The sequence below is a fragment of the Palaemon carinicauda genome, chromosome 6 (assembly GCF_036898095.1).
Source record: "Palaemon carinicauda isolate YSFRI2023 chromosome 6, ASM3689809v2, whole genome shotgun sequence".
NCBI lineage: Eukaryota > Metazoa > Arthropoda > Malacostraca > Decapoda > Palaemonidae > Palaemon > Palaemon carinicauda.
Window position 1 is genome coordinate 65,838,302 of NC_090730.1, and position 25,751 is coordinate 65,864,052.

The 25,751-nt window shown below is 48.2% G+C and overlaps 1 protein-coding gene across 1 annotated transcript in view; it reads right to left on the minus strand.

The window, feature by feature from the left end:
• Positions 1–25,751, minus strand: part of Nup44A (nuclear pore complex protein Nup44A) — a 112,966-nt gene that overhangs the window by 83,301 nt on the left and 3,914 nt on the right. Inside the window, exon 2 of the mRNA XM_068375230.1 lies at positions 18,591–18,747. Coding sequence (XP_068231331.1) covers positions 18,591–18,747 — 157 coding nt within the window. The remainder of the gene's footprint in view (positions 1–18,590; positions 18,748–25,751) is intronic.

Genomic DNA, 25,751 nt, shown 5'->3' on the forward strand with positions numbered 1-25,751 from the left:
GAAACTTGGGGAACATCTCGACGAACGTATATAAGACTTCCGCCATGGCTCCCCACTTGGTGATCATATGGTGCCCTATAACTAATATATTCGCGAGGACAAGGGGTATTATGATCAAGTTTGCTCTCCTGTAGACAAATAATTATGGGGGAATGCTCATGAATAAGGAGCTTAAGTTCTTCATATTTGGCCCTTAAACCCTGACAATTCCATGGCAAAATGGAGGAAAAAACTATGGTTTATAGTTTGGTAGACCCCTTGGATGGAGTCTTCCCATTAGCAGTTTTTGATCTAACACTATTTTTAGGTGGTTTTATTAAAGAGGGTCTTGATAGATTGGGTTTAGCATTTATGATTTTCTTTTTGTCTTTTTGATCTGATTGTTGAGGAGGTTGGTGGACCTCCACTTGAATTTCTGATTTATTTAAATTGACTTCCAGATCAGAAATATCAACAGACAAATCATCATATTTATTTGACGTCGTAATTTTGATATTTCTTATGGAAGGGGGCGAGAGAGATGGAGGTCTCTCTCTTTTCCGATTAGTAGGTTTTGAGCTACCAGGTTTTTGCACCTTCCCCAATACAGGTGCACCTGGTAACTTGGTGTCAGGTGACATCTCCATCAAATCAGGCAAGGACATGGCCTGAGAGAGGTTAGTACTATTGTTGGTAATGGGGAACGAAGGCTGTACAGAACTGGGCAATGACCCATTTTTAATACACTGTGGCAGAGCCTCAGAAGGCAATATGATTACCTTGTCATGCAGTACTTTATTATCAGAGGTTGTATTTCTTTTCTTAGGATTACTGGCAGTGCTAGGTGGGGTTGATGTCTCCTGTGGTAAATTTACCTTTGATTTTAAGGCCTTTGCATAGCTGGTTGATTTATTCAACAGTCTTTTTGCATGTCCCACACTTATGCGTTCTAAACTTGATTTGTTTAGGGCAGCTTCCTCCAACTTATACAGTTCGCATCTCCTATCAGTTGATTTATGATTTAAATTGCAATTTGAACACCTGGCCTCAAGTGTACATTCTCCATGATAAGTTTTGGAGCAAATACCACACATTTTTCCATTTTTGCAAACTTTGGATGGGTGTCCAAATTTAAAACAATTAAAACATTGCAGGGGCTTTTGTTTGAAAGGCCGAACTTTAATCCTTTCATTTCCAATAAAAATATGGAAAGGTACATCAGCATCCTGGAAAGTAAGTATAATCATTGAAGTTCCAGGAACCTTATGCACTTTCCATACATTTAATGGACACATAGAAAGTATCTCCTCCTCTGTAAATTCGTATAGGTCCTTATTAAAGACCACTCCCCTTCCATAACTAAAATTTAGATGAGGTTTCATTTCCAATGTAATTTCATCACTGCCTGTCTGTAAGTTAGATAGTATTGCAGACTGAGTCAAAGATTTGGCATGGATGAGATAGCTATTCTTCCCAAAACGAGATATATCTCCAGGTGCTATGGTTCCTACTTTTTTTTGGATAAACTTACATATCTTAAAATAATTCCCTATTATCCCTTTAGGTTCAGCTAAGAGCCACATTGGTGGTTTGGGTTTTCTCTGTGAAGGCATGGGTACAATTCTATCTTTTTCAAACCAATCAGCAGGTTTGTACACATCCAATTCCTTTGGGACCTTATCACAAAGAGCTCCCATGATGTTCAATTCGTTAATTTTGATACTACTAATATTACTTATGGCATTAAACGCTTCATCATGACTTTCAAAAGATATCCAAGAGTCCCATTTTTCATCTCCGAGTCTCATCCTTATTTTCTTTATCAATCCATAGCACTCAAATGCTCTATATATATCATCATAATTTGTCTTTAATGGGATTTGGGAAACATGAAGGAATCGTAGTTTCCCTGTTACCCAAATTGCTAGATTTTTTAACATCAGTAGAGTGGTCCTTTTTAGTTCGAAGGTTGTCAACAGAATTTTTCTTAATTACAGTAGCAGAAGTCATCAACAGTGCTGGGGGGGAGTCAGCAAATCCAGGGGATGGGGAGTCAGTAATTGAAGGGTCCATATTTAAGGGTGGGATTTTCATGTTTTTTTATGTTGTTTTGTTGGTTTACCTGCTTGAGAATTATAAGAAAGTATCATACGTTGGAAAGGAAATTTGTATTCTCCACTATCGGCACAATGAGAGTATACTTCCCAGATGGTCCACTCCATACCCTACCCGAAGGATAGCATCAAAACAGATATAGAGGCACAGGTGTAAGCTAAACCCGCCTGTTAGGACTGAGACCAAGGAAATATGGAATCATCCTCCCCATATCTGTAATGATGGGCTTCCGGCCAAAAGCCAAGAGTCCCACCTCAAGGATTGGATCCCCCTGGATTCCGATGACCCAACCCTTGAGAGTAGTTCTGCCAAAAAGGTCCAAACCATCTTTGGGATGGCTGAGATCATCCAATACTCTCATATATAGCTTTGAATGCGAATACCTTCCAACCGTGATCCCTTCTCCCATTCATCTAAGCAGGCAGTAATAACGAATGTGGAAATATCCACGCCATTTAAATAAAATAGAAAACAAAAAATAGATAAATAAATAAATGAACAAATAAAATAAATAAATATATATATATATATATATATAAATTAAGAAAAATAATAATCATAGAGATAGGACAGCAAGATGAATGAAAGTTGATAAAATTAGGAGAAGGTAGAAGTAATATTAAGCAGAAGAAAAAGATGAAAGAGAGAAATTTAGATTCGAACTGGGGGAGCAATTTCCCGAAGTTCGAGAACCCTCTTGCCAGTCACCAAGATTCAGCACAGGAATGAAATGCCGTGCTGAAGCTCAATGACTTCATCAAGGCATTCTTTCATTAAGCGGGGCAAGGAGGGAGAAAGGAAACAACCGCTCTCGATCCGAGCCAAAAGTAAAGTGACTAAATCACAGGTGTGTGAACGGGAGTGGTAGCAAGCTACCGCCTCCCTACCCCTGCTAACTAGCAGTGTGGGTAGTTAACCCTCGCTAAATTTTAATGACTCGTCATTTCAGCTTCGCCAAAAGTATAACCCCTAATAAATTGCGTAGTTTGTATTCCAGTTACGGAACAAAGTAAATTTTGCTTCTAGCTGTTACTACAAAGTACCAACAATTTTGAGTTTAAATAAGGATGTAGAAAACAAATAATTAACACTATCAATTAGACAAGTTCTAAGTCTCGTGATAAACAGTCCTACAGCTGAAAAAAAAACCTCTTCTTCAACTTATGTGGGTGCTATATATTTTAATACAGCTGTTCTCATTTGTTATGTTTGCTGTCTTTTCTCCAGTTGCTTCAAAATTTCAAGCTCTTAAGTTATGCTCCTGCTAATCGCCCGACTTGTTTGGGCTGTTTTAGAAATGCCCTCTGTTTTTTTTATTGCTCCCTCTAATTTCTCGCCTTTGATGTGGGTTGACTGACTGAAACACTCCTCCTTTGGATTTAGATAAAGCAAACATTCCATCACTATTTTCATCATAAAGGTGAATAAGTGGTTTTTCTGCAAACAAAAGAACACTTTTTGCTGGCAATGCTTCTAAATCATTTAAAACAGTGTTAGGTAATAGTTACACTTATACGGCAATAGCTGCTAACTATTGAAGATGTATTTTTTTTTTTTGCACATTTTATAAGAAGCCGGATTTCCCGGGAATTTTCCCGGACAAAAAAGCAACAAGATCCCAGGATCCCGGGAAACAATCCCTAGTTGGAAAGGAAAGTTCTCTGTCCTTGAGAACCTGCAATAATACTGTACGCTGTCACACAAACACCAACATTCATAGTAAAAAAGCTTACAACATATAAAAAATATTAAGAATGTTTTTATATATATAGAAGAAAAATGACAATTTCATAGATAATTTGTATTTTTCCTAACTATACAAACCTTAGCTATTTAATATGGGTAATTACTTTCGGCGTAGCTGAAATGACGAGCCATTAGAATTTTAACGAGGGTTTACTACCCCACCGCTAGTTAGGGGGGGGGTAGGGAGGGGTAGTATACAACTAACCCCCACCCCCTCACACACACACCTGTGCTGAGCTTCACTTTGCTTAGAGGTAGGACTTCACGGGGGACAGGGCCGGCGGGCAAGTTTGATTAAATAGCCAAGGTTTGTATAGTTAGGAAAAATACAAATTATCTACGAATTTGTCATTTGTTCCGTAACTGAAATACAAACCACGCTATTTAATAGGGGTGACTCAACCCTTAGGTAGGGTGGCAAGTCCCAGCCATTACTGACTTTTGGCTTTTTGCCCGGGGACTCAGTATCTGAGTGTGTTGGTACTCAACGATAAGGAGTCCCTGCGCCTCGCTAGCACTTTGCTCTGCAAGGGCTGCGGCCTACATAAGCTGTGTGTGGAGGAATGAAGTGTGACTCGTCCTAGGAGGTTGACCTGAAGTTCTTTAGATGGAACTTAAGGCTAGGACTCTCCCAATACCACCTCGTCAGGGTATGGGGACGTGACAGTATTAGAACTTAAGGCTAGGACCCTCCCAATACCACCTCGTCAGGGTATGGGGACGTGACAGTATTAGCTTAATACTAGGAACACAAGGGAACATGGTTTACCTGCAGTGGTTTGAGGTCAGCTGTGCAGAGAACCCAGGATGCTGCTTTCCCCAAGAGAGGGGAGGATAAAGAAAAGAATAAGGGTCACACATACCTTTTCATTCATGCAGACTAAAACCAGGTAACAATGCCCTCAACCCTCTGCTACTTGTCCATTAAGGAGCCTGAGGTTTAAACCAGCTGTTGTGCAGCCACCACAGGGTCGATAGAGAACGTATCGAGCCTCCTGTGGGTTACGTCTTGCAGGTAGTGGGCTGTGAAGGTCGTCTGATGCTTCCACACCCCTGCTTGAAGAACCTGCGTCACTGAGTAGTTCTTTTTGAAGGCCAGGGACGTAGCTATGCCTGACATCATGTGCTCTAGGGCGACGTGACGGAGGAGGGTCGGGATTCAGGGAATGATGGATTACCCTACGAATCCAAGCTGAGATGGTATTCTTGGTGACCCTCCTCTTTGTCCTCCCAATGCTTACAAACAATGCTTGCACTTGAGGACGAATTGCAGCTGTTCTCTTAAGATAGAGCCTCAGACTCCTTACCGGGCACAGTAGGAGATGGTCTGGGTCATCTGTTACAGAACAAAGACTCGAAATCCGGAAAGAGTCAAACCGAGGGTCTGGCACTCCCGGATTCTGAGTCTTGGCTACAAACTCAGGGACGAATCTGAACGTTACCTCCCCCCATCCCCTTGAATGGGCGATGTCATACGAGTGATCATGCAGTTCCCCAACTCGTTTGGCCGAAGCCAACGCAAGTAGGAGCACCGTCTTCCAAGTCAGGTGGCGATCTGAAGCCTGGTGTAATGGTTCGAAGGGAGGTCTCTTCAGAGACCTGAGAACTCAAACCACGTTCCATGGAGGAGATCTCACTTCCGACTGAGGGAAGGTAAGTTCATAACTTCGTATAAGTAAAGAAAGTTCCAGCGAAGAAGAAATGTCCACTCCTTTGAGCCTAAAGGTGAGACTTAAGGCTGAGCAATAGCCTTTCACTGCCAAGACTGAAAGGAGCATTACTTCTCGCAAATACACGAAGAACTCCGCTATTGCTGGAATAGTGGCATCGAGTGGAGAGATACCCCTTCCACGACACCAACCAAGAAAACTCTCCACTTTGCCTGGTAGACCCCTGCGGATGACCTTCGCAGGTGTCCAGACATCCTTTCCGCAACTTGTTGCGAAAATCCTCTCTCTACGAGGAGATGCTGGATAGTCTCCAGGCGTGAAGCCGAAGCGAAGCTACGGCTTTGTGAAAGATGTTGGCATGTGGTTGTTTGAGTAGCTCGCTTCATGGAGGGAGTTCTCTCGGGACCTCCGTCAGGAGTTGCAGAAGGTCTGGAAACCATTCCGCGTGATGCCATAGCCTATCAGGGTCATCGAGAGATTGACCGATGTTCTGGTCTTGTTGAGCACCCTCCTCATCAGACAAAACGGGGGAAAGGCGTAAACATGTTATTTTCATTAGTAAAATAAATTTTTGAATATACTTACCCGATAATCATGTAGCTGTCAACTCTGTTGCCGACAGAAATCTACGGTCGGGATACACCAGCGATCGCTATACAGGTGGGGGTGAACACCACAGCGCCATCTGTGGTCAGGTACTCCAGTACTTCTTGTCAACACCACCTCAATTTTTTCCTCGGTCCACTGGTTCTCTATGGGGAGGAAGGGTGGGTCAATTAAATCATGATTATCGGGTAAGTATATTCAAAAATTTATTTTACTAATGAAAATAACATTTTTCAATATTAATCTTACCCGATAATCATGTAGCTGATTCACACCCAGGGTGGTGGGTGGAGACCAGCATATATGTTAACAAAGAAGCTAAGTATCCCGTATTTTATTTTATTAGTTATTCAAAAATAACATAAAATAAATAAGTACCTGGTAAGGAAGACGACTTGAACCATTACTCTGCCTTTATTAAGTACGTCTTCCTTACTGAGCGTAGCGGTCCTCTTAGGATGCTGAACGACTCTTAGGTGCTGAAGTATAAAGGGCTGCAACCCATACTAAAGGACCTCATCACAACCTTTAACCTCGGCGCTTCTCAAGAAAGAATTGACCACCCGCCAAATCAACAAGGATGTGGAAGGCTTCTTAGCCGACCGTACAACCCATAAAAAGTATTCAAGAGAAAGGTTAAAAAGGTTATGGGATTATGGGAATGTAGTGGCTGAGCCCCCGCCTACTACTGCATTCGTTGCTACGAATGGTCCCAGGGTGTAGCAGTTCTCGTAAAGAGACTGAACATCTTTGAGATAGAATGATGCGAACACTGACTTGCTTCTCCAATAGGTTGCATCCATAACACACTGCAGAGAACGGTTCTGTTTGAGGGCCACTGAAGTAGCCACAGCTCTCACTTCATGTGTCCTTACCTTCAGCAAAGCAAGGTCTTCTTCCTTCAGATGAGAATGTGCTTCCCTAATCAGGAGCCTGAATAGGTAAGAAACTGAGTTCTTAGACCTTGGAAGAGAAGGCTTCTTGATAGCACACCAAAAGGCTTCTGATTGTCCTCGTAAAGGTTATGACCTTTTTAGATAGTACCTAAGAGCTCTAACTGGGCAAAGTACTCTCTCCAGTTCGTCCCCCACCAAGTTGGACAGGCTTGGGATCTCGAACGACTTAGGCCAAGGACGTGAAGGAAGCTCGTTTTAGCAAAAAACCGAGCTGCAAGGAACATGTAGCCGTTTCAGATGTGAAAACTATGTTCCTGCTGAAGGCGTGGATCTCACTTACTCTTTTAGCTGTTGTCAAGCACACGAGGAAAAGAGTTTTCAATGTGAGGTCCTTAAAAGAGGCTGATAGGAGAGGTTCAAATCTTGATGACATAAGGAACCTTAGGACCACGTCTAGATTCCAGCCTGGAGTGGACAACCGACGTTCCTTTGAGGTCTTAAAAGACCTAAGGAGGTCCTGTAGATCTTTGTTGGTGGAAAGATCCAAGCCTCTGTGGCGGAAAACCGCTGCCAACATACTTCTGTAACCCTTAATCGTAGGAGCTGAAAGGGATCTTACGTTCCTTAGATGTAACAGGAAGTCAGCAATCTGGGTTACAGTGGTACTGGATGAGGAAACTGCATTGGCCTTGTACCAGCTTCGGAAGACTTCCCCTTTAGACTGATAGACTCTGAGAGTGGATGTCCTCCTTGCTCTGGCAATCGCTCTGGCTGCCTCCTTCGAAAAGCCCCTAGCTCTTGAGAGTCTTTCGAAAGACTGAAGGCAGTCAGACGAAGAGCGTGGAGGTTTGGATGTACCTTCTTTACGTGAGGTAGACGTAGAAGGTCCACTCCTAGAGGAAGAGTCCTGGGAATGTCGACCAGCCATTGCAGTACCTCTATGAACCATTCTCTCGCGGGCCAGAGCGGAGCCAACCAACGTCAGCCGTGTCCCTTTGCGAGAGGCGAACTTCTGAAGTACCCTGTTGACAATCTTGAACGGCGGGAATGCATACAGGTCGAGATGGGACCAATCCAGCAGAAAAGCATCCACGTGAACTGCTGCTGGGTCTGGAATCGGAGAACAATACAACGGGAGCCTCTAGGTTATCGAGGTAGCGAACAGATCTATGGTTGGCTGACCCCACAGGGCCCAAAGTCTGCTGCAAACATTCTAGTGAAGGGTCCACTCTGTGGGGATGACCTGACCCTTCCGGCTAAGGCGATCTGCCATGACATTCATATCGCCCTGAATGAACCTCGTTACCAGCGTGAGCTTTCAATCTTTTAACCAGATGAGGAGGTCCCTTGCGATCTAGAACAACTTCCACGAATGAGTCCCTCCCTGCTTGGAGATGTAAGCCAAGGCTGTGGTGTTGTCAGAGTCCACCTCCACCACCTTGTTAAGCTGGAGGGACTTGAAGTTTATCAAGGCCAGATGAACCGCCAACAGCTCCTTGCAAAAGATGTGAAGTGTCCTTAGCTCCTGATTCCATGTTCCCGAGCATTCCTGTCCGTCCAAAGTCGCACCCCAGCCCGTGTCTGATGCGTCAGAGAAGAGACGGCGGTCGGGTTTCTGAACAGCCAAAGGTAGACTTCCTTGAGAAGAAAGCTGTTCTTTCACCACGTGAGAGTAGACCACCTCTCTTCGGAAACAGGAACCGAGATCGTCTCTAGCGTCATGTCCTTTATCCAGTGAGCCGCTAGATGATACTGAAGGGGGCGGAGGTGGGGTCTCCCTAACTCGATGAACAGGGCCAGCGATGAAAGTGTCCCTGTTAGACTCATCCACTACCTGACTGAGCATCGGTTCCTTCTCAGCATGCTCTGGATGCAAACTAGGGCTTAGTAGATCTTTGGGGCCGACGGAAAAGCCCGAAAAGCTCGACTCTGAAGATCCATACCCAGGTAGACAATGGTCTGGGATGGGACGAGCTGGGACTCCTCAAAATTGACCAGGAGGCCCAGTTCCTTGGTCAGATCCATAGTCCATCTGAGAATCTCCAGACAGCGACGACTTGTGGGAGCTCTTAAAAGCTAGTCGTCTGACGGAGCCGGACACAAGATCATGGTACTGCTGCACAGTCTGTGAACTGTCAACCATGGGGAAGCGAGGAAGTACAGTGACAACCCGAAGCTGTCTAGACTGTCTGGGTCGTACAGACAACTCCTTATCGGGTTGCTGAGGTTGCCGCACTGCGTCACAACAAGTCACTTCTGCTGGTTGTTGAACGTCTTCCCAGTGACACACTGACTCCGTAAACAAAAAATCCTCTAACAAGGACTAAGCTTGGACTGCATGTCTTGCAACACAGCTCAAGGTCTATGGGAGCAGGTGTGGTAACAGACGGGGTTAGCGACTGAAGTGGAACCATTACCTTCCCTGGAAGCATGTTATGCTTAAATAAAAGTCCATAGGAGGCTACGCAGCTAAAGGCTCCTCTCCAAATGACAGAGTCCTCAAGGGAATATCAGAAGGAGGGAGAATAGCACTTTCTCATCTACAGGAACCATATCCGAGAAAAGCTAAGTTCTCTCAGTGAGGGTTTCACTGGTGCAAAAGCAGCAGACTAGAAGGCAACGTTATGAAACTGCTTGACAGTCTAGTGAGTTGGCAACAACCAAAGATGTGTGACTGAGAAGCATGCGGTAAGGTATGCAGAGCATGCTGTATGTAGAGCATGCTGTAAGGTAAGCAGAGCATGTTGCATGGCGTGCGGCTTATGCTGCATGGGATGAGGCTCATGCTGCATGGGATGAGGCTCATGCTGCATGGGATGAGGCTCAAGCTGCAAGGGATGAGGCTCAAGCTGCAAGGGAAGAGGCTTATGCCGCATGCGTTGAGGAGGATGCCGCATAGTATGAGGCTCCTGCCTCATGGGTTGAGGCGGTTGCCGCATAGCATGAGGCTCCTGCCTCATGGGTTGAGAAGGATGCCGCATAGCATGAGGCTCCTCATAGCATGAGACTCCTGCCTCATGGGTTGAGGAGGATGCCGCATAGCATGAGGCTCCTGCCTCATGGGTTGAGGAGGATGCCGCATAGCATGAGGCTGCCTCATGGGTAGAGGAGGATGTCGCATAGCATGAGGCTCCTGCCTCATGGGTTGAGGAGGATGCCGCATAGCATGAGGCTCCTGCCTCATGGTTTGAGGAGGATGCCGCATAGCATGAGGTTCCTGTGAGGTTCCTGCCTCAAGAGTTGCTCCTCAAGAGTTGAGGCTCTTGCCTCAAGAGTTGAGGTTCTTGCCTCAAGAGTGGAGGTGGCTGCCGCAAGAGTTGAGGTTGCTGCCTCAAGGATGGTGGAGGTTGCCGCAACGCAAGAGGTTGCTGCATAGCGTTAGTATCTGGCAACTCCCAATGCGGCAGCTCACGCGTGGAGGTAGGTTGAGGAACCTCAACATCATACGTCTGGCAGGGTGGACTGCGCAGAGGTGGAGTTGAGGTTGCTGCCTCGAGGATGGTGGAGGTTGTCGCACCGCAAGAGGTTGTTGCCTCGAGGATGGAGGAGGTAGTCGCAACGCATGAGGCTCCTACCTCAAGGGTAGAGGAGGTTGCTGCAAAGCATAAGGCTCCTGCCTCAAGTGTTGAGGAGGTTGCCGCGTGGCAAGAGGCTCCTGCCTCAAGGAAAGTGGAGGTTGCTGCACAGAGCTGGTATCTGGCAACTCCCAATGCGGCAACTCACGCATGGAGGTAGCTTGAGGAACCTCAACATCATACGTCTGGCAGGCTGGACTGCGTAGAGGTGGAGGAGCGCTCGCAGGAGGAGGTGTGTTAACCTTCTCTGCCTGAAACTCCTGCATCAACACCGCAAGCTGAGACTGCATTGTCTGCAGCATAGACCACTAGAGTTTAAGAAAGACAACAACAAACGGAGCTACTGTCCGTTGAGACTGAGGGTCTAAAACAGCTGGTGCGGCAACAGACGGAGCTACTGCCTGTTGCGATACCACCTTGCCTCTCTGGGAGGTGTGCAGTTGTCGTACTGCAGCAAGTCCGAACTGACCCAGTGCTAATGGCTACACCTAGGAGTTGGACTTGCGCGGAAGGGACCGACTTACACTTAAAAGCTGCAAGATTTGGTCCATGGTTTCTGCGAGAAACCTCTTCCGCAGACGAGGAATAAAAGGGCTCTCTCGTCTTTCTGTGGGTGGGGTGATCACGTCGGCAACGTGTGTAGATACACCCGAAACCACGGAGGGAAACGTCTGTTCGTCGATCAAGGCCTGCTGAACCCATAAGTCCTTCGACATTACTTCTCCCCTGGGCTTGGGAGCTTGTAACAGGTCCCAGACTAGGCGAACAACTGGCACGAACAGACGAACCCTCGAACGCAACACTGTAACACTTTGCGCTTATCACTTTATCACTTTTGATTTTCTGTTTGCACTTATTTCACTGAACTCGAAACTTTAAGTGGTTTGTACCTGAAACACGCAATTCTATCCTTCCTTAAAAGTTAGTAATTGCGAAAACAGAATTACAATGTAACAGAAAAATATAATGAAAGATAAATAATTCAGTGGCTGGAAAGAGACTAAACACTAGATCAAATAAACTACGTTTAAAATCTCTCACCGCATAAAGCTTGAGAACAAGAATAAAACTCTAGAAACGTTTACCTTCTTCCCCTAAAGAGACTAGGGAGAAGAGCAAAAACGATAACAACGTTACTCGCTTGAACGAAACGTTTATCCTCCTCTCTCTCCCTCCGTCTCTATCTCTCTCTCTCTCTCTCTTGACTTAGAACCTGAGAGATGAGCCCAATCATATATATCGTTAAAACATATTATTGTTAAAGGAAAAAAACTGAAAGATTTCCCAAATAAAAAGTTCCTTTATTAGAATTAAAACCATTAAGCTAAGAAAGAATGAACAAAACGCTAGAATCGGTTTACTCTTACTGCAACGTGACACCGTGAAAATTCTCTCTCTATCGTAACGATAGAGCGCAAGTTGAACGTTCTGAACGTCAACAACTGCAGAGACAAAACAAAACGTTAGTTCAACTTTGAAAACAGTACGAGACTATCAAAGAAATTCTTTCAAAAACATTAAAATAGCATAATATGTTAACAGGTAAAAACGAAATGACGGGCTCAATGTTAATTAACTTCGGTACCAAGAAAAGACCGCCTACTATTAGGAAAGGTCGAATATAAACAAATATAAAAATTAATTTTAATAAGTTTATAATAAAAGGAAGTTAATCGAAGAGGCCTATAAAAGGCGGAGAGATATAAAATAAATCTATAACTTTTGTTAAGCAAAATTAAGAAAGAGAGTCTTTACTCTCTTAGACACCAACACTTCCGTCTAAGGGAAGGGTCGGCCATTTAAAAGTAAAAGAGAGTTCATACTCTCTTCGTCACCATAATTAATCAAATTAATTCCAAAAGCTAGCTAAGCTAATGATAAAACTTCCTGAATAGCGAAAGCTAAACTCTAGAGCAAATACATCACCAAATCGTGAGCAAAAACTCCAGAATCAACAGCGTATCCATGTAGGTCTAGCCGGAGGCACGACAGAGGAAAAATTGAGGTGGTGTTGACAAGAAGTACTGGAGTACCTGACCACAGATGGCGCTGTGGTGTTCACCCCCACCTGTATAGCGATCGCTGGCGTATCCCGACCGTAGATTTCTGTCGGCAACAGAGTTGACAGCTACATGATTATCGGGTAAGATTAATATTGAAAAGTCGATGTTTTCCCACCGTTGTTGGAAGGCATCTTGCCAGAGTACCTTGGGGTCCAGGACTGGGGAGCAGTACAGCGGGAGCTTGAAGTTCAACGCAGTAGCTAACAGATCCACAGTCGGGGAACCCCACAAAGTCAGGACTTTGTTGGCTACTAGATGATCCAAAGACCACTCGGTACTCACTATCTGAGACACTCTGCTCAGACTGTCGGCGAGCACATTCCTTTTGCCTGGAATGAAGCGAGCCGATAGTGGAATCGAGTGGACTTTGGTCCATCTCAGTATCTCTACTGCAAGATGGGATAGCAGATCCAAAAAGGTGCCTCCCTGCTTGTTGATGTAAGCCACTACTGTGGTGTTGTCGCTCATCACCACCAGAGAGTGACCCGCCAGGTATTGTTGGAACTGTTGAAGGGCCAGGAATACGGCCTTCATTTCTAGCAGGTTTATATGGAGGCACTTTTCTGATTCTGACCACAGGCCTGAGGTCCTGTGGTGCAGAACGTGGGCCCACCACCCTTTCTTTGAGGCATTCGAAAACAGCATCAAATCCGGGGGGAGGACGAGAAGATCCACTCCCTTTCGTAGGTTCTCGTCTCTCACCCACCACTGAAGGTCCGTCCGTTCCGCGGGCCCCATAGGGACCATGACGTCCGGGGAATCGTGTCCTTGATTCTACCGAGACTTGAGTCGCCATTGCAGAGATCTCATTCTGAGGCGACCATTGGAAACTAGACGGGCCAAGAATGAGAGGTGACCAAGAAGACGTAACCACAATTGGGCTGGGAGTTCGTCTCGTCTGAGGAAAGGACTTGCGACCCTCCTCAGCCTTGCTATCCTGTCGTCTGATGGGAAGGCTTTGTGGAGATTGCTGTCTAAGATCATGCCTAGATATACCAGTCTTTGAGTAAGAAGCAGAGAGGACTTCTCGAGATTTACCATGATCCCCAGATCTTGGAAAAGTCTGGGAAGTTTGTCTCTGTGTCGAAGAAGGGTCGACTCCGAGTCTGCTAGGATCAGCCAATCGTCCAGATAACGGAGGAGACGGATGCCGATCCTGTGTGCCCACGATGATATCAGAGTGAACACTTTGGTGAAAACCTGGGGTGCTGTGGAGAGACCGAAACACAGCACCTTGAACTGGTAGATCTTGTTGTCTAGGCTGAACCTTAAGTACTTCCTCGAAGACAGATGGACTGGGATCTGGAAGTACACGTCCTTCAGATCCAGTGTACACATGAAGTCTTGGGGTCTCACTGCGAGTCTGACCGTGTCTGCCGTCTCCATACTGAACGGGGTCTGCTTGACAAACCTGTTCAGGGCTGAGAGGTCGATGACTGGTCTCCAGCCTCCAGACGCCTTCCTTACAAGAAAGAGTCGACTGAAGAAGCCGGGGGAGCCGTCGACGACCTCCTGGAGAGCGCCCTTCTTCAACATGGTCTCGACTTCTGCCCGAAGGGCTTGCCCCCTTGCCACTGGATCCAACATCAGGGGAGGAAGAGATGTTGTGAACGGGACGCGATAACCTTGACTGATTACAAAAATCGTCCAGGCATCGGCCCCGAGTTGCTGCCACCTGATCGCGCAACTTTGAAGGCATCCCCCCACTGGTGGACATGCGGGGGGGACTGCCAATCCTAGCGTTTGAGGCCTCGGCCACTCCCTCTTGCCTTTCCTGTCCTTGACAGGAAAGGGCTTCGACACCGTTGCCTTTACTGCCACTGCCGGTTTCGTTGTCTTGGACGTGCGAGGTTGCTGAGGTGCTGGAGGTGGTTTATAGGGCTTCGATGTAAGAGCACTATGTAGGAAGGAGTCCTGGTTGGACTTCCTCCACCTCTCAGCTGTCTGTTCCACGTCTTTCGGCTCAAACAAGTTCCTCCCCAAGATGGAGGAATGTCTGAGTCTGCTGACCTCGGTGCTGGGGACCTTCGCGTGAAATCTCTCAGACACCGCATCACGACACTTCAAAATGGAATTAGCCCACAAGTTCGTGAATTAGTGGGCTAGAAACTCGATGGGATGTGTGCCTGATAGAAGTACCAGGCCTTCCTGGTACTCTCCTTGGACAGGTCCTCGGATCGTAGCAGGATGCCGAGAGACCCCAGCCAGATACCCAGCCACGAAGTTGCCTGCATGGCACACTTCGCTACCTTCTCCTGACCGAGGATCTCCGAGGCCGAGAAAGACACTTGCCGACTGGCAAGTCTCTCTAAGCAGTGGTTCCCAAACTGGGGGGCGTGCCCCACTAGGGGGGCGTGAGGACGATACAATGGAGGCGTGAAGTCATCTGCTCGAAATTACTTGTTTAATAGAATAATAAAATCATTAAAAAAACAAATATCTGTCATTACATACATGCAAAGTATAATTATAGCAGTCACTCCTTAGTCTCATAAGTATTTCCAAATATTATATGCCATGTTTTCAAATTATCTATTCTTAAAATTGCAACTCAATTTTGCCAATTTGCTAATGTTCAAACTTTTTTTCGCTCACTTTGAACCAAATGTTTCGTTTTTAGTTACTGGAATGTACTATCATTTGTCTGAGTCGTTTTCATTATTAAAATGTAATACAAACAGAAATCTGTTTTCCTGTACAATGCTAAGAAATAAATGTAAGAATTTTCTCATTTCATATAAAAAAAAGAGAGGAGTGGGGGCGCACGGAAGCAAAATGGGGGCGTCAGGTAAGATAGTTTGGGAACCACTGCTCTAGAGGGACTCCCTTGGTATGCTCTTCTATAGAGTGGTGTAATGGAAGAGCTAAACAAGACTCCTCCATGATCTCAAAGTACCTCCTCTGATGGACCCGAGGAGGCGGGAGGAGTTTGTCGCCGGCACTGGAACAGCTGGAGGAGGCAAGCTCGGAGAGCTGGCCCTCAACCTTATCTCTGGCACTCTTGACCCCTTGGGACCAAGGCAAAGCTGCACTGGCCTTAGGGGGCTTCTGAGTGCCGAAGACTCGGTTCAGGACAGTGTCCTTGCTCTCTTGAGGGGGAATCTCAGGATCCGAGAACCCGTTGAGATTCCTCATCAGAGTCAGAACTTGCCAGAACGCATGTTCCGACTCCTGTAGCTCTCCTTCTGTAGGGCTGGCAGCAAAGTCTCCTGTCCCCAAAGGCTCTTCTTAGGGGGACTCGTGGACGTTCTCCGCGAGTTTGGCTGGCTCTGGTCTCATCCTCGAGGACGATTTGGGAACAGTCTTAGAGTCCTTCGACTCCCTCCTGGGAGAGATACAGGACTCCAACAGCGATGGCGGGAGGCTCTTCTCCACCCCTACCCGAGAAGACTTCTCTACGCGAGGTGGGGTTTCTCCCAATGGTGCGGTTTGAGAACGTCTCACCTCACGAGAATCCCTTGAGGACGGAAACTCTTCGTCCGAAGGAGAAGCAGAGAAAGTCTGGGGGGGGAGGGAGCTTTCCTCAAAGACTTCCGAGGAGCCAGCTTAACCCTTGGGGAAGTCACTACGTCGTCTACTCCTCTCTTCCTCTTCAGGGGGGTCGGTACTGCCGCTGATTTGAGGCCCAATTCAGAGAAGGCAGGCTTAAAGGCCTGCACAACGACTCTGACAAGGGACCCAAACCATGGCTGCTTACTGACAGCGGCGCTGTCAGAGACTCCCTCTGGAGGGAAGAGGATCGTACAATCCTAGGAGTAGAAACCACAACAGGGTCTTCCTGAAAAGAAGAAGGGAAAGAATGCAAGTTCCTGGACCTATCCGATGTCCTCCCGCCCTACGGTGAGTGCGCTGGTCTGCGTGTGGGGGGGGGGGGGGGACGGACGGACGTGAAAGAGACGACCTGGTTGCTTGCGGTCCTGCAGCCTCACGCGTGGGATGGCACTGGAAATCCCGCTGCGAATCGCGTGGTGGTTGCACTGGCACTCGCGCGATAGGTTCTTATCAGGTTCACGCGCGGGCGATTGTTCGCTTGCGGGCGCGCGGGCGATTGCTCGCTTGCGGGCGCGCGGGCGATTGTTCGCGGGTGATGGCGCGGGCGCGGGAGGGGGGGGTTTGATGGCGAGGGCGGGGGGGGGGGTGATGGCGAGGGCGCGCGGGGGTGATGGCGAGGGCACGCGGGGGTGATGGCGAGGGCGCGCGGGGGTGATGGCGAGCGAGCGAGCGATGACGTGTGGGCGAGCGATGGCGCGCGGGCGAGAGATGGTGTGCGGGCGAGTGATGGCGCGCATTGGCGCGTAGGCGAGGGAGCGCGTTGGCGGGCGATGGTGCGCAGGAGATGGAGTGCGTGGGCGCGTAGGCAATCGGTGGCGCGCAGTGGTGCGTTCTGGAGAAAGCCTACGGCGTGCAGCAGGTTGAGCAAGCGTTCGCGTGCGTGGAGGCGATTGCACGCGAGCGCATGGACGCGCAGGATCTTTCTGACCCCGTGAGGGTGAAAGTGTTAGGCGCTCGCGCGCAAGGGAAACCTCCCTTGCGCGCGACCGCGCACGAGGGCGCACATCTACGATGGGCGAACGGGCGTGGCGCGCGAGGGCGCGCGTTGGTGACTGCGCGCGATGGCGCGTAGGAGAATACTGACGAGCAGGAGGGGTCTGATGGCGCGTCGGTGTCTGCTGGTGCGTAAGAGATCGCTGGCGAGCAGGGGAAGATGGTATCTTCCCTCCTACGCCCAGATCTGAAGATTGTGGGCAAACGTTGGCGCGCAGGTGAGCGCTGGCGCGTAGGAGATCTAGGGCGTGTAGGAGATCCTGGGCGCGCATCAGGATACGGGCGCGTAGTGGCACGCTGGCGAGCAGGAGAACGCTGGCGCACAGGGGATCGATGGCGCGCAGGTGAGCGCTGGCGCGAAGTCCCAGGAACAGGTGCTCGCTGGTTCAATGTCTCTGGGTCAGCAACTGTAGAGCGCACTGGCGCGCAGGTGATACCTGGCGCTTAAGGGACTTTGCTACAATGTGAGCAAGTCCCTTTTGCCCCAAAGGGACCGTGGCCTGCTTGATCGCAGGATGCGTGGGTGCCCACAGCGCGTCGGCAGCTAGGAAGGGCGACGGCAGGTCAGCCGGTCTGGCAGGAGTAGGAGATCGCGAACGATCAGCGGACAGGTCCAAGGATGTAGCTGGAAGGGCAGGTGATTTGAAAGAAGGCCTCTACGGCGGAGGGGAAGGCAGGCCTTACGCCTTAAACGCCCTCTGTGCGCAGCAGGTAGACCGTCGGCAGTCCTCCGAAGAGGAGTCTCTGTCAGTGAACTCCCCCGAGGGGGAGAATCACCTGCAGGCGAGACCGTTGGACTCCCTCGAAGGGTATGCAGAGGGGGGAGCTAAGCCTTCAGCTACATCAGTAACAGGAGCAGAGGTTTGAGATAACTCGTCAGAAGCTCAGCACAGGTGTGTGCAAGGGGGGGGGGGTAATATACTACCCCTCCCTATCCCCCGCTAACTAGCAGTGGGGTAATAAACCCTCGTTAAAATTCTAATAGCTCGTCATTTCAGCTACGCCGAAAGTAATTACCCATATTAAATAGCGTAGTTTGTATTTCAGTTACAGAACAAACGTAAGTTAAACATATAAAGATTAATGGCAGTCCAAAATAGGTGAGAAAGAGCGGCAACAACCACTCTCCCTCAGAGCCAAAAGTAAAGTGAAGCACAGTCACAGGTGTATGAGTGCGAGGGGTAGCTAGCTATCCTCCCTACACCCCGCTAAATAGCAGAATGGATAGTTAACCTTCGCAAAATTCTAATGGCTCGTCCTTTCTCCTTTACCGAAAGTAATACCCCTATAAATAGCGTTGGTTTGTATTCCAGTTACGGAACAAACATAAATACAGTACTATACAGTACTATAAAAGACTTAAAACCATAAAAAAAATATTTATATAAAACATACCTATCTCTTCCCATACTATGACAGTGCGATCAAAGGAACACGTGGCAATAATCTGTCCAAACTCTGGATGTGCCCATGTTACTTTCCACACGGATCCACAATGTTTCTTCATTGAACAGGTGCAAATCCATTCACCTTCTTCATTTAAATCCCAAACCTATAACAAATGATAACACCTACTTATATGGGTAAATCATTACAATTTTCAAACATACAGTACAGAAAACACTAGTAAGGGATGAAATAGTTAAGCTGCTTTTGACTAATGGACAAGGGAAAATACTTCCTAAAAAACATTGAATTACAGCCTAAACAGGGTTGACCTTATTGTATCATTAATCACACCAGATTTGTTACCATTGCAGTTTTCTTTTTTGAAAAATCAATTATAATAGATTATTGTACCAAATATCACAAATTTTAAAAGTACCTTGTACTTTTTCTAACTATATAAACCTGATACCTTTAATTAGATGATTCTAGGCCAGCTGGAGCTCAGCAATCTAGCCTTTAAAGAGGTATTGGTAGTTACTGGCCGGCAGCAAGGAAGCCCGAACCCCATGCCAGTACACTGAAGTCACTTAGATTGCATCTGAGACTTTCAGATGGCTGGGGTTAAAGTTAAAGGACTCAGGTTTATATAGCAAGGAAAAAATATGACAAAATCGGAGATAATTTACATTTTTCCTAACAATACAAACCTTTAGCTATTTGTTACGGGTATTACTTTCGGCGAAGCTGAAAGAACGAGACTTTAAAATTTCGCAAGGGTTGACTACCCATTCCCTTAGCTAGCGAGGGAGGCGGGGTAGATTGCTACTGCACACACTCTCACAACAGTAATTTAGCTCACTTTGCTTGGAGGTAAGACTTCAGGGTGACAGGGCTGGCAGGTAAGTTTGTATAAATAGCTAAGGTTTGTATCGTTAGGAAAAATAAAAATTTTCTCCGAATGTCATTGTTAGGGGTGATTCGCCCATTAGGAGGGTGGACGTCCCTGCCAATCTGGCTTTTTAGGTACCCAGGGGGCTCCTTATCTTGAATAGGTTTGTACAAAAAATAAAGTCCCTCTGCACCTCGCTTAAACTTGCTATGCAAGGTCCGCGACCTGCGCAAGCTGTGTGGAGATATTTAGTAATGTGACTGTCCAGGTAAAAGTTATTCTGTGTCTTTGTAGGGAAAAAACTGTTGTAACCACGTCTTTCCCAAAACTACCTGGCCAGTGTATGGGGATGCAACAATATTAGCTTAATACTAGGTACACAAGGAAGCATGGTTTACCTGCAGTGGTTTGAGGTCGACTTGTGCAAAGAACACAGGATGCTGCTTTCCCCAAGAGAGGAGAGGATGAAGAAAAGAATGAGCCAGCCATACCTTTTCATTCACGCAGACTAAAACCCTTGTAACAGTGCCCTCAACCTTCTGCTACTTCTCCAATAAAGACTAAGGGGTATTATACAAACTGTTGTACAGCCATCACAAGGCCGATAGAGAACATACTGAGCCTCCTGTGGGTCACGTCTTGCAGGTAATGGGCTGTGAACGTATTCAGACATTTCCACACCCCAGCCTGTAGAACCTACTTCACTGAGAAATTTCTCTTGAAGGCCAGGGATGTAGCTACACCCTTGACATCATGAGTTCTGGGGCAACGTGAAGGAGGGGGCTCTGGATTCAGTGCATGGTCTATGAAGTAGCAAATCCACGCAGAGATGGTGTTCTTGGCGACGCTCCTCTTGTTCCTCCCTGTGCTGATGAAAAGTGCAGGCACACGGGAACGAGCTACAGCCTCAAACTCCTCACTGGGCAGAGTAAGAGATGATCAGGGTCATCTCTTACTGAGCGGAGACTCGAAATCCGGAGAAAGTTGAATCAAGGATCCACCACTCCTGGATTCCGAGTCTTGGCAACAAAATCAGGGACGAAGATGAATGTTACCTCTCCCCATCCCCTTGAATGGGCGATGTCGTATGAGAGACCATGAAGTTCACCGACTTGCTTAGCCAAAGCCAAATCTTGTAGGAACACCGTCTTCCAAGTCAGGTGAAGATCTGCTGCCTGGCATAATGGTTCATAGGGAGGTCTCTTTAGAGACCTGAGAACTCGAACCACATCCCACGGGGGAGGTCTCACTTCAGATAGTAAGTTCATAACTCTGTATGAGCAAAGAAACTTCTAGCGATGAGGAAATGTCCATTCCGTTCAGTCTAAGGGCAAGGCTTAAGGCTGAGCGATAGCCTTTTACCGGCGAGACTGAAAGGCGCATTTCTTCACACAAATACACAAGGAATAGTGGCAGCAAGAGCAGAGATACCCCTTCCATGACAACAACCACAGAAAACTTTCCACTTTGTCTGGTAGACTGCTGCAAATGATTTCCGCAGGTATCCAGACATCCTGCTCCCAAATTGTCGCGAAAATTTTCTTTGACTGAGGAGATGCTGGAATCTCCAGGTGTTAATTGTAGTGAAGCTACAGCTTTGGGGAATATGTTGGCATGTGGTTGTCTACGTAAATCGTGTCATGTCATGGAGTGAGTTCTCTAGGAGACTCAGTCAAGAGTTGCAGAAGGTCCGGAAACCATTCTGCATGATGCCATAGCGGAGCTATGAGAGTAATTAAGAGGTTGACCGAAGTTCTGGCCTTGTTAAGTACCTTCCTCCTCACACAGAATGGGGGAAAGGCATAGACGTTGATGTTGCCCCACCGTTGTTGGAATGCATCTTGACAGAGAGCCTAGGGGTCTGGGACTGCGAAGCAGTACAATGGGGGCCTCACGTTCAGGGCCATTGCGAAGGGATCCACAGTCTGAAAAACCCACAAAGTCAGAACTTTGTTGGGTACTAGATGATCCAAAGACCAATCGGTACTCACTATCCGAGAGGCTCTGCTCAGGTTATCGGCGAGCACATTTGTTTTGCCTAGAATGAAGCGTGCCGATAGTGGTATCAAGTGAATCTCGGCTCATCTCGGTATCTCTACTGTTAGATGGGATAGAGGCTGCGAAAAAGTACCTCCTTGCTTGTTGATGCATGCCACTAATGTGGTGTTGTTACTCATCCCCACCACTGAGTGGCCTGCAAGGAACTGGTGGAACTGTTGAAGGACCAGGAAGACGGCCTTCATTTCTAGGAGATTTATGTGGAGATATTCTTCTGACTCTGACCAGAGGCCTGAGGTCGTGAGGCGCAGCACATGGGCCCCCCATCCTTTATTTTGAAGCGTCTGAGAACAGCATGAAATCCGGGGGGAGATTGAGAAGATACATTCCCTTTCGTAGATTCTCGTCTGACACCACCATTCGAGGTCAGTCTGTTCCGCTGCTCCCATGGGAATCAGGATGTCCGGGGAGTTGAAGGCCTGATATCACCTGGACGAGTCGTTATTGGAGAAATCAAATCCTGAGGAACTAGACGGGTCAGAGATGAAAGGTGCCCGAGAAGACGTAGTCACGTTTGGGATGGAAGTTCTTCGTGTCTGAGAAAGGGTCTTGCGACCTTTCTCAGCCTCATCATCCTGTCGTCTGATGGGAGGGCTTTGTGGAGATTGGTGTTTATTATCATGCCAGTCTCTGCGTAGGAAGCAGAGAGGACTTTTCGAGGTTTACCATGATCTCCAGATCTTGGCAAAGTCTCCGAAGTTTGTCTCGGTGTTGAAGAAGGGTTAACACCAAGTCGTGTTGAAGAAGGGTTAACACCAAGTCGTGTTGAAGAAGGGTTAACACCAAGTCTACTAGGATTAGCCAGTCGTCCAGATAACGGAGGAGGCATAGGCCAATCCTGTGTGCCTACGATGACACTAGGGCGAACACTTTGGTGAAGACTCGAGGTACAGTACTATGGAAAGACCAAAGCACAGCACCTTGAACTGGTATTTCCTGATGTCTAGGCTGAATCTTAAGAACGTCCTTGAAGACGGATGGATTGGGATCTGCAAGCACTTGTCCTTTGGGTGGTCTTACCGCTTGTCTGACTGTGTCTGCCGTCTCCAAGCTGAACGGAGTTTGCTTGACTAGCTTGTTCAGAGCCGAGAGGTCGATGGCTGATCTCCAGCCTCCAGACGCCTTTTTCACAGGAGAGAGTCGACTGAAGAAGCCTGGAGACCCATCGAGGACCTCCTGGAGAGCGCCCTTCTTCAACAGGGTCTAGACTTCTGCCCGGAGGGCTAGCCCCCTTGCTGATCCCTTCACAAAGGAGTCTTTTAACACTGGATTCCTGATCAGGGGAGGGAGAGATGTTGTGAACAGGACGCGATACCTTAAATGAATCACACAAGACTGTCCAGGGTTCGACCCCGAGTTGCTTCCACCTGTCCCAGCAAATTTTTAGGCATCCCCCACTGGTGGACAAAGCGAAGGGAAGTGCCTATCCTAGCGTTTGCGGCCTCGGCCGCTCCCTTTAAGAAGTTTTCCTCCCTGTCCTGGGACGGAAATTGCATTTTAGACACCACTGGCTTCGCTGCTGTCTTGTTCGTCGAGGTCTTGTTTGGACGGGATTGCTGAGGAGCTGTTGGTTTATAGGGCTTGGATGACAAAGCCCTATGGAGGATAGAGGCCTGGTGAGACTTCCTCCATCTCTCAGAAGCGAGTTCCAAGTCTTTTAGCTCGAAAAGAGGGGATCCCTTTAGAGAGGAGTTATTGAGTCTAGCTATCTCGGCATTCTGGACCTGCTGATGGAATCTCTTAAGACACCGCATCTTGACGTTTCAGGATGTTCGCCCATAAGTTTGAGACTTGTTGGGCAAGAAACTCAATGGTGTGGGTGCCTGAGAGAAGGAAAGTTTCCAAAGCTTTCCTGGTACGTTCCCTGGAAAAATCCTCGGTCCGTACCAGGATTCCCAACCAAATATCAAGCCACAAAGTAGCTTGCATGACATACTTCGTGACTTTTTCCTGGTTGAGGCTATCAGCTGCTGAGAAAGAGACCTGATGGCTGGAGAGCCTCTCAAGAGACCCCCTCTTGGTGAACTCTTCCAAAGAGTGATTGAGTGGAAGAGCTGGACGAGGCTCGTCCAAGACCTCAAAGTATCTCCCCTGCTAGACGCGAGGAGGTGGGAGGAGCTTGGCGGTACAGCTAGAACATTGAGAGGAGCTTGGCGGTACAGCTAGAACATTGAGAGGAGCTTGGCGGTAGAGCCAGAACATTGAGAGGAGCTTGGCGGTAGAGCTAGAACGTTGAGAGGAGCTTGGCGGTAGAGCTAAAACATTGAGAGGAGCTTGGCGGTAGAGCTAGAACGTTGAGAGGAGGAGAGATTGGAAATCTGATGGGCAATCTTTGCCCTGGCACTCTTTAGCCCTTAAAACCAGAGCAAGGCTGCACTTGTCTTTGAGGGCTTCCGAGTGCCAAAGACACGATCTAAGACTGTGTATCTGCCCTCTCATGGGGGAATCTCTGGGTCGGTAAACCCGTCGAGCACCCTGATGAGAGTCAGGATTTGCCAGAAGGCATGTTCTGACTCTTTCTGCTACCCCTCAGAAGAGGGCCTGGCAGCGAAATTTCCTTCTTCCACCCCCAAGAGCTCCTCTCGGGGTGGGTTTTGAACATTCTTAGAGTGACTGGTGGTTCCTTCAGGCCTGGAGGTCCTTGAAGAGGACTTATGCAGTGTCTTAGAGTCCTTCGATTCCTTCCGGGGAAGGAGATAGGACTCTGGCATCGTAGGCCAGTTGGAGTTGTCCTTCCTGACTTCCACTGGAGGTGGAGAGCTCGCTGTGCAAGGAGAACCTTCCTCCACAGGCAGGAGGGAGGAAATCCGTCCCTCGCGAGGTTCCCTTGGCAGAGGTGAGGCAGGAGAGCGACCGGAGGGAGAGTCCGGAAGGACAGGCCTAGATGGCCTAACAGGAGTCAGTTCCACCCTAAGTGATGCTACTGCGTCTGAGAATCCTCTATTCTTCTTCAAGGGAGAAGTAGCAGAGTCTCTCTACAGAAGCTCTGCTGGTGCCGACGGATGATGAGGGGTCACAGAAGAGAGATGAAAAAGAAGGCCCGAAGGCTTGCACAACTGCTCGGACTATGGCACTGAAACAAGGCTGCTTGCTGACCGTTGCACTATCAGAAAGCCCTGTTGAAGAGAAAGGGACCAAAGGTTCCCTGTGAGGAATCTCGACCGATGGTTGATGCAGTGGGTCCGCCTTCGAAGATGATATCTTCAGTACCTTGAACCCTTCTGTGGAGCCCGTTCCCTCTTTCTCCAGCGGTCACTCTGTAATGCATTTCTGGAGTGGAAAATGGGGCGACGGTGACCTGTCAAAACACCTACCTTCCTGTTCCTTTTGAGTGCGAGATTTCCTTGAAGTTGGAGAAACTTGTTCCACTGTAGTACTGGTGTGTTGGCGCCCAGAAGAGTGCTGGCACGCAGGAGAGCGCTTGTGAGCTGGTGAACACAGACGTGCAGGAGAGCGTTGGCGAGCTAGAGACGGCTGACATGTAGGAGAGTGCTGGAGGGCAGGAGAGCGCAGGTGCACTGGCGAGTTGGCAAACGCTGGCACTTCGCAAGGCGCGAATGCGCTTGGAGAGCGCTGGGGCAGTGGAGAGCTGAAGCGCAGGAAAGCGCTAATGCGCTGGAGAGCATTGACGGCCTGGTGGCCGCTGACGAGTTGTTGGCGGGCGCTGGTGGGTTGAAGGACTGGAACGCTGTGTAAGGCGGTGTGTTCGTGAGGACGAGTGACGTTTGAACACATTACAAGCAGGCAGGCATGGAACAGGAGTCAGGAACCAAGAAGGCAGGTCAGAAGGCCGGCGAGAAGCAGAAGATCGGCGTGTTGGAAGGTCGGGAACATGGATGTGCCCTTTAGAAAGGCGAACATCCTCCGAAGGGGATCGCACGCGATCCACAGAAGAATCCAAGGCCGAAGTCCGAGGACTAGCGGCAGCATCGCCAGGAGAAAGTCCAGGAGAGGGCAAAGGTCGAGGGCCAGAGGACGACAGAAGAAAAGGCTCCTCTGGTGGGGAAGGCTGCAAAGACGAGGCTGAAGAGCCGAAGAGGCGCCTTTTCACCGATGGTGAAGGGACACCTCTCAGGGAAAGCGGAGGACAAACTCTGCGAGATCGTTGACGCCCTCTGGGGGACGGTGGATTAGCAAGCTGACCTTTGGAAGCAGCAGTCCTCCGCAGAGAAGTCTCCATGAGTGAACTCCTCCTCCAAGGAGAAGCACTCGCAGAAGAG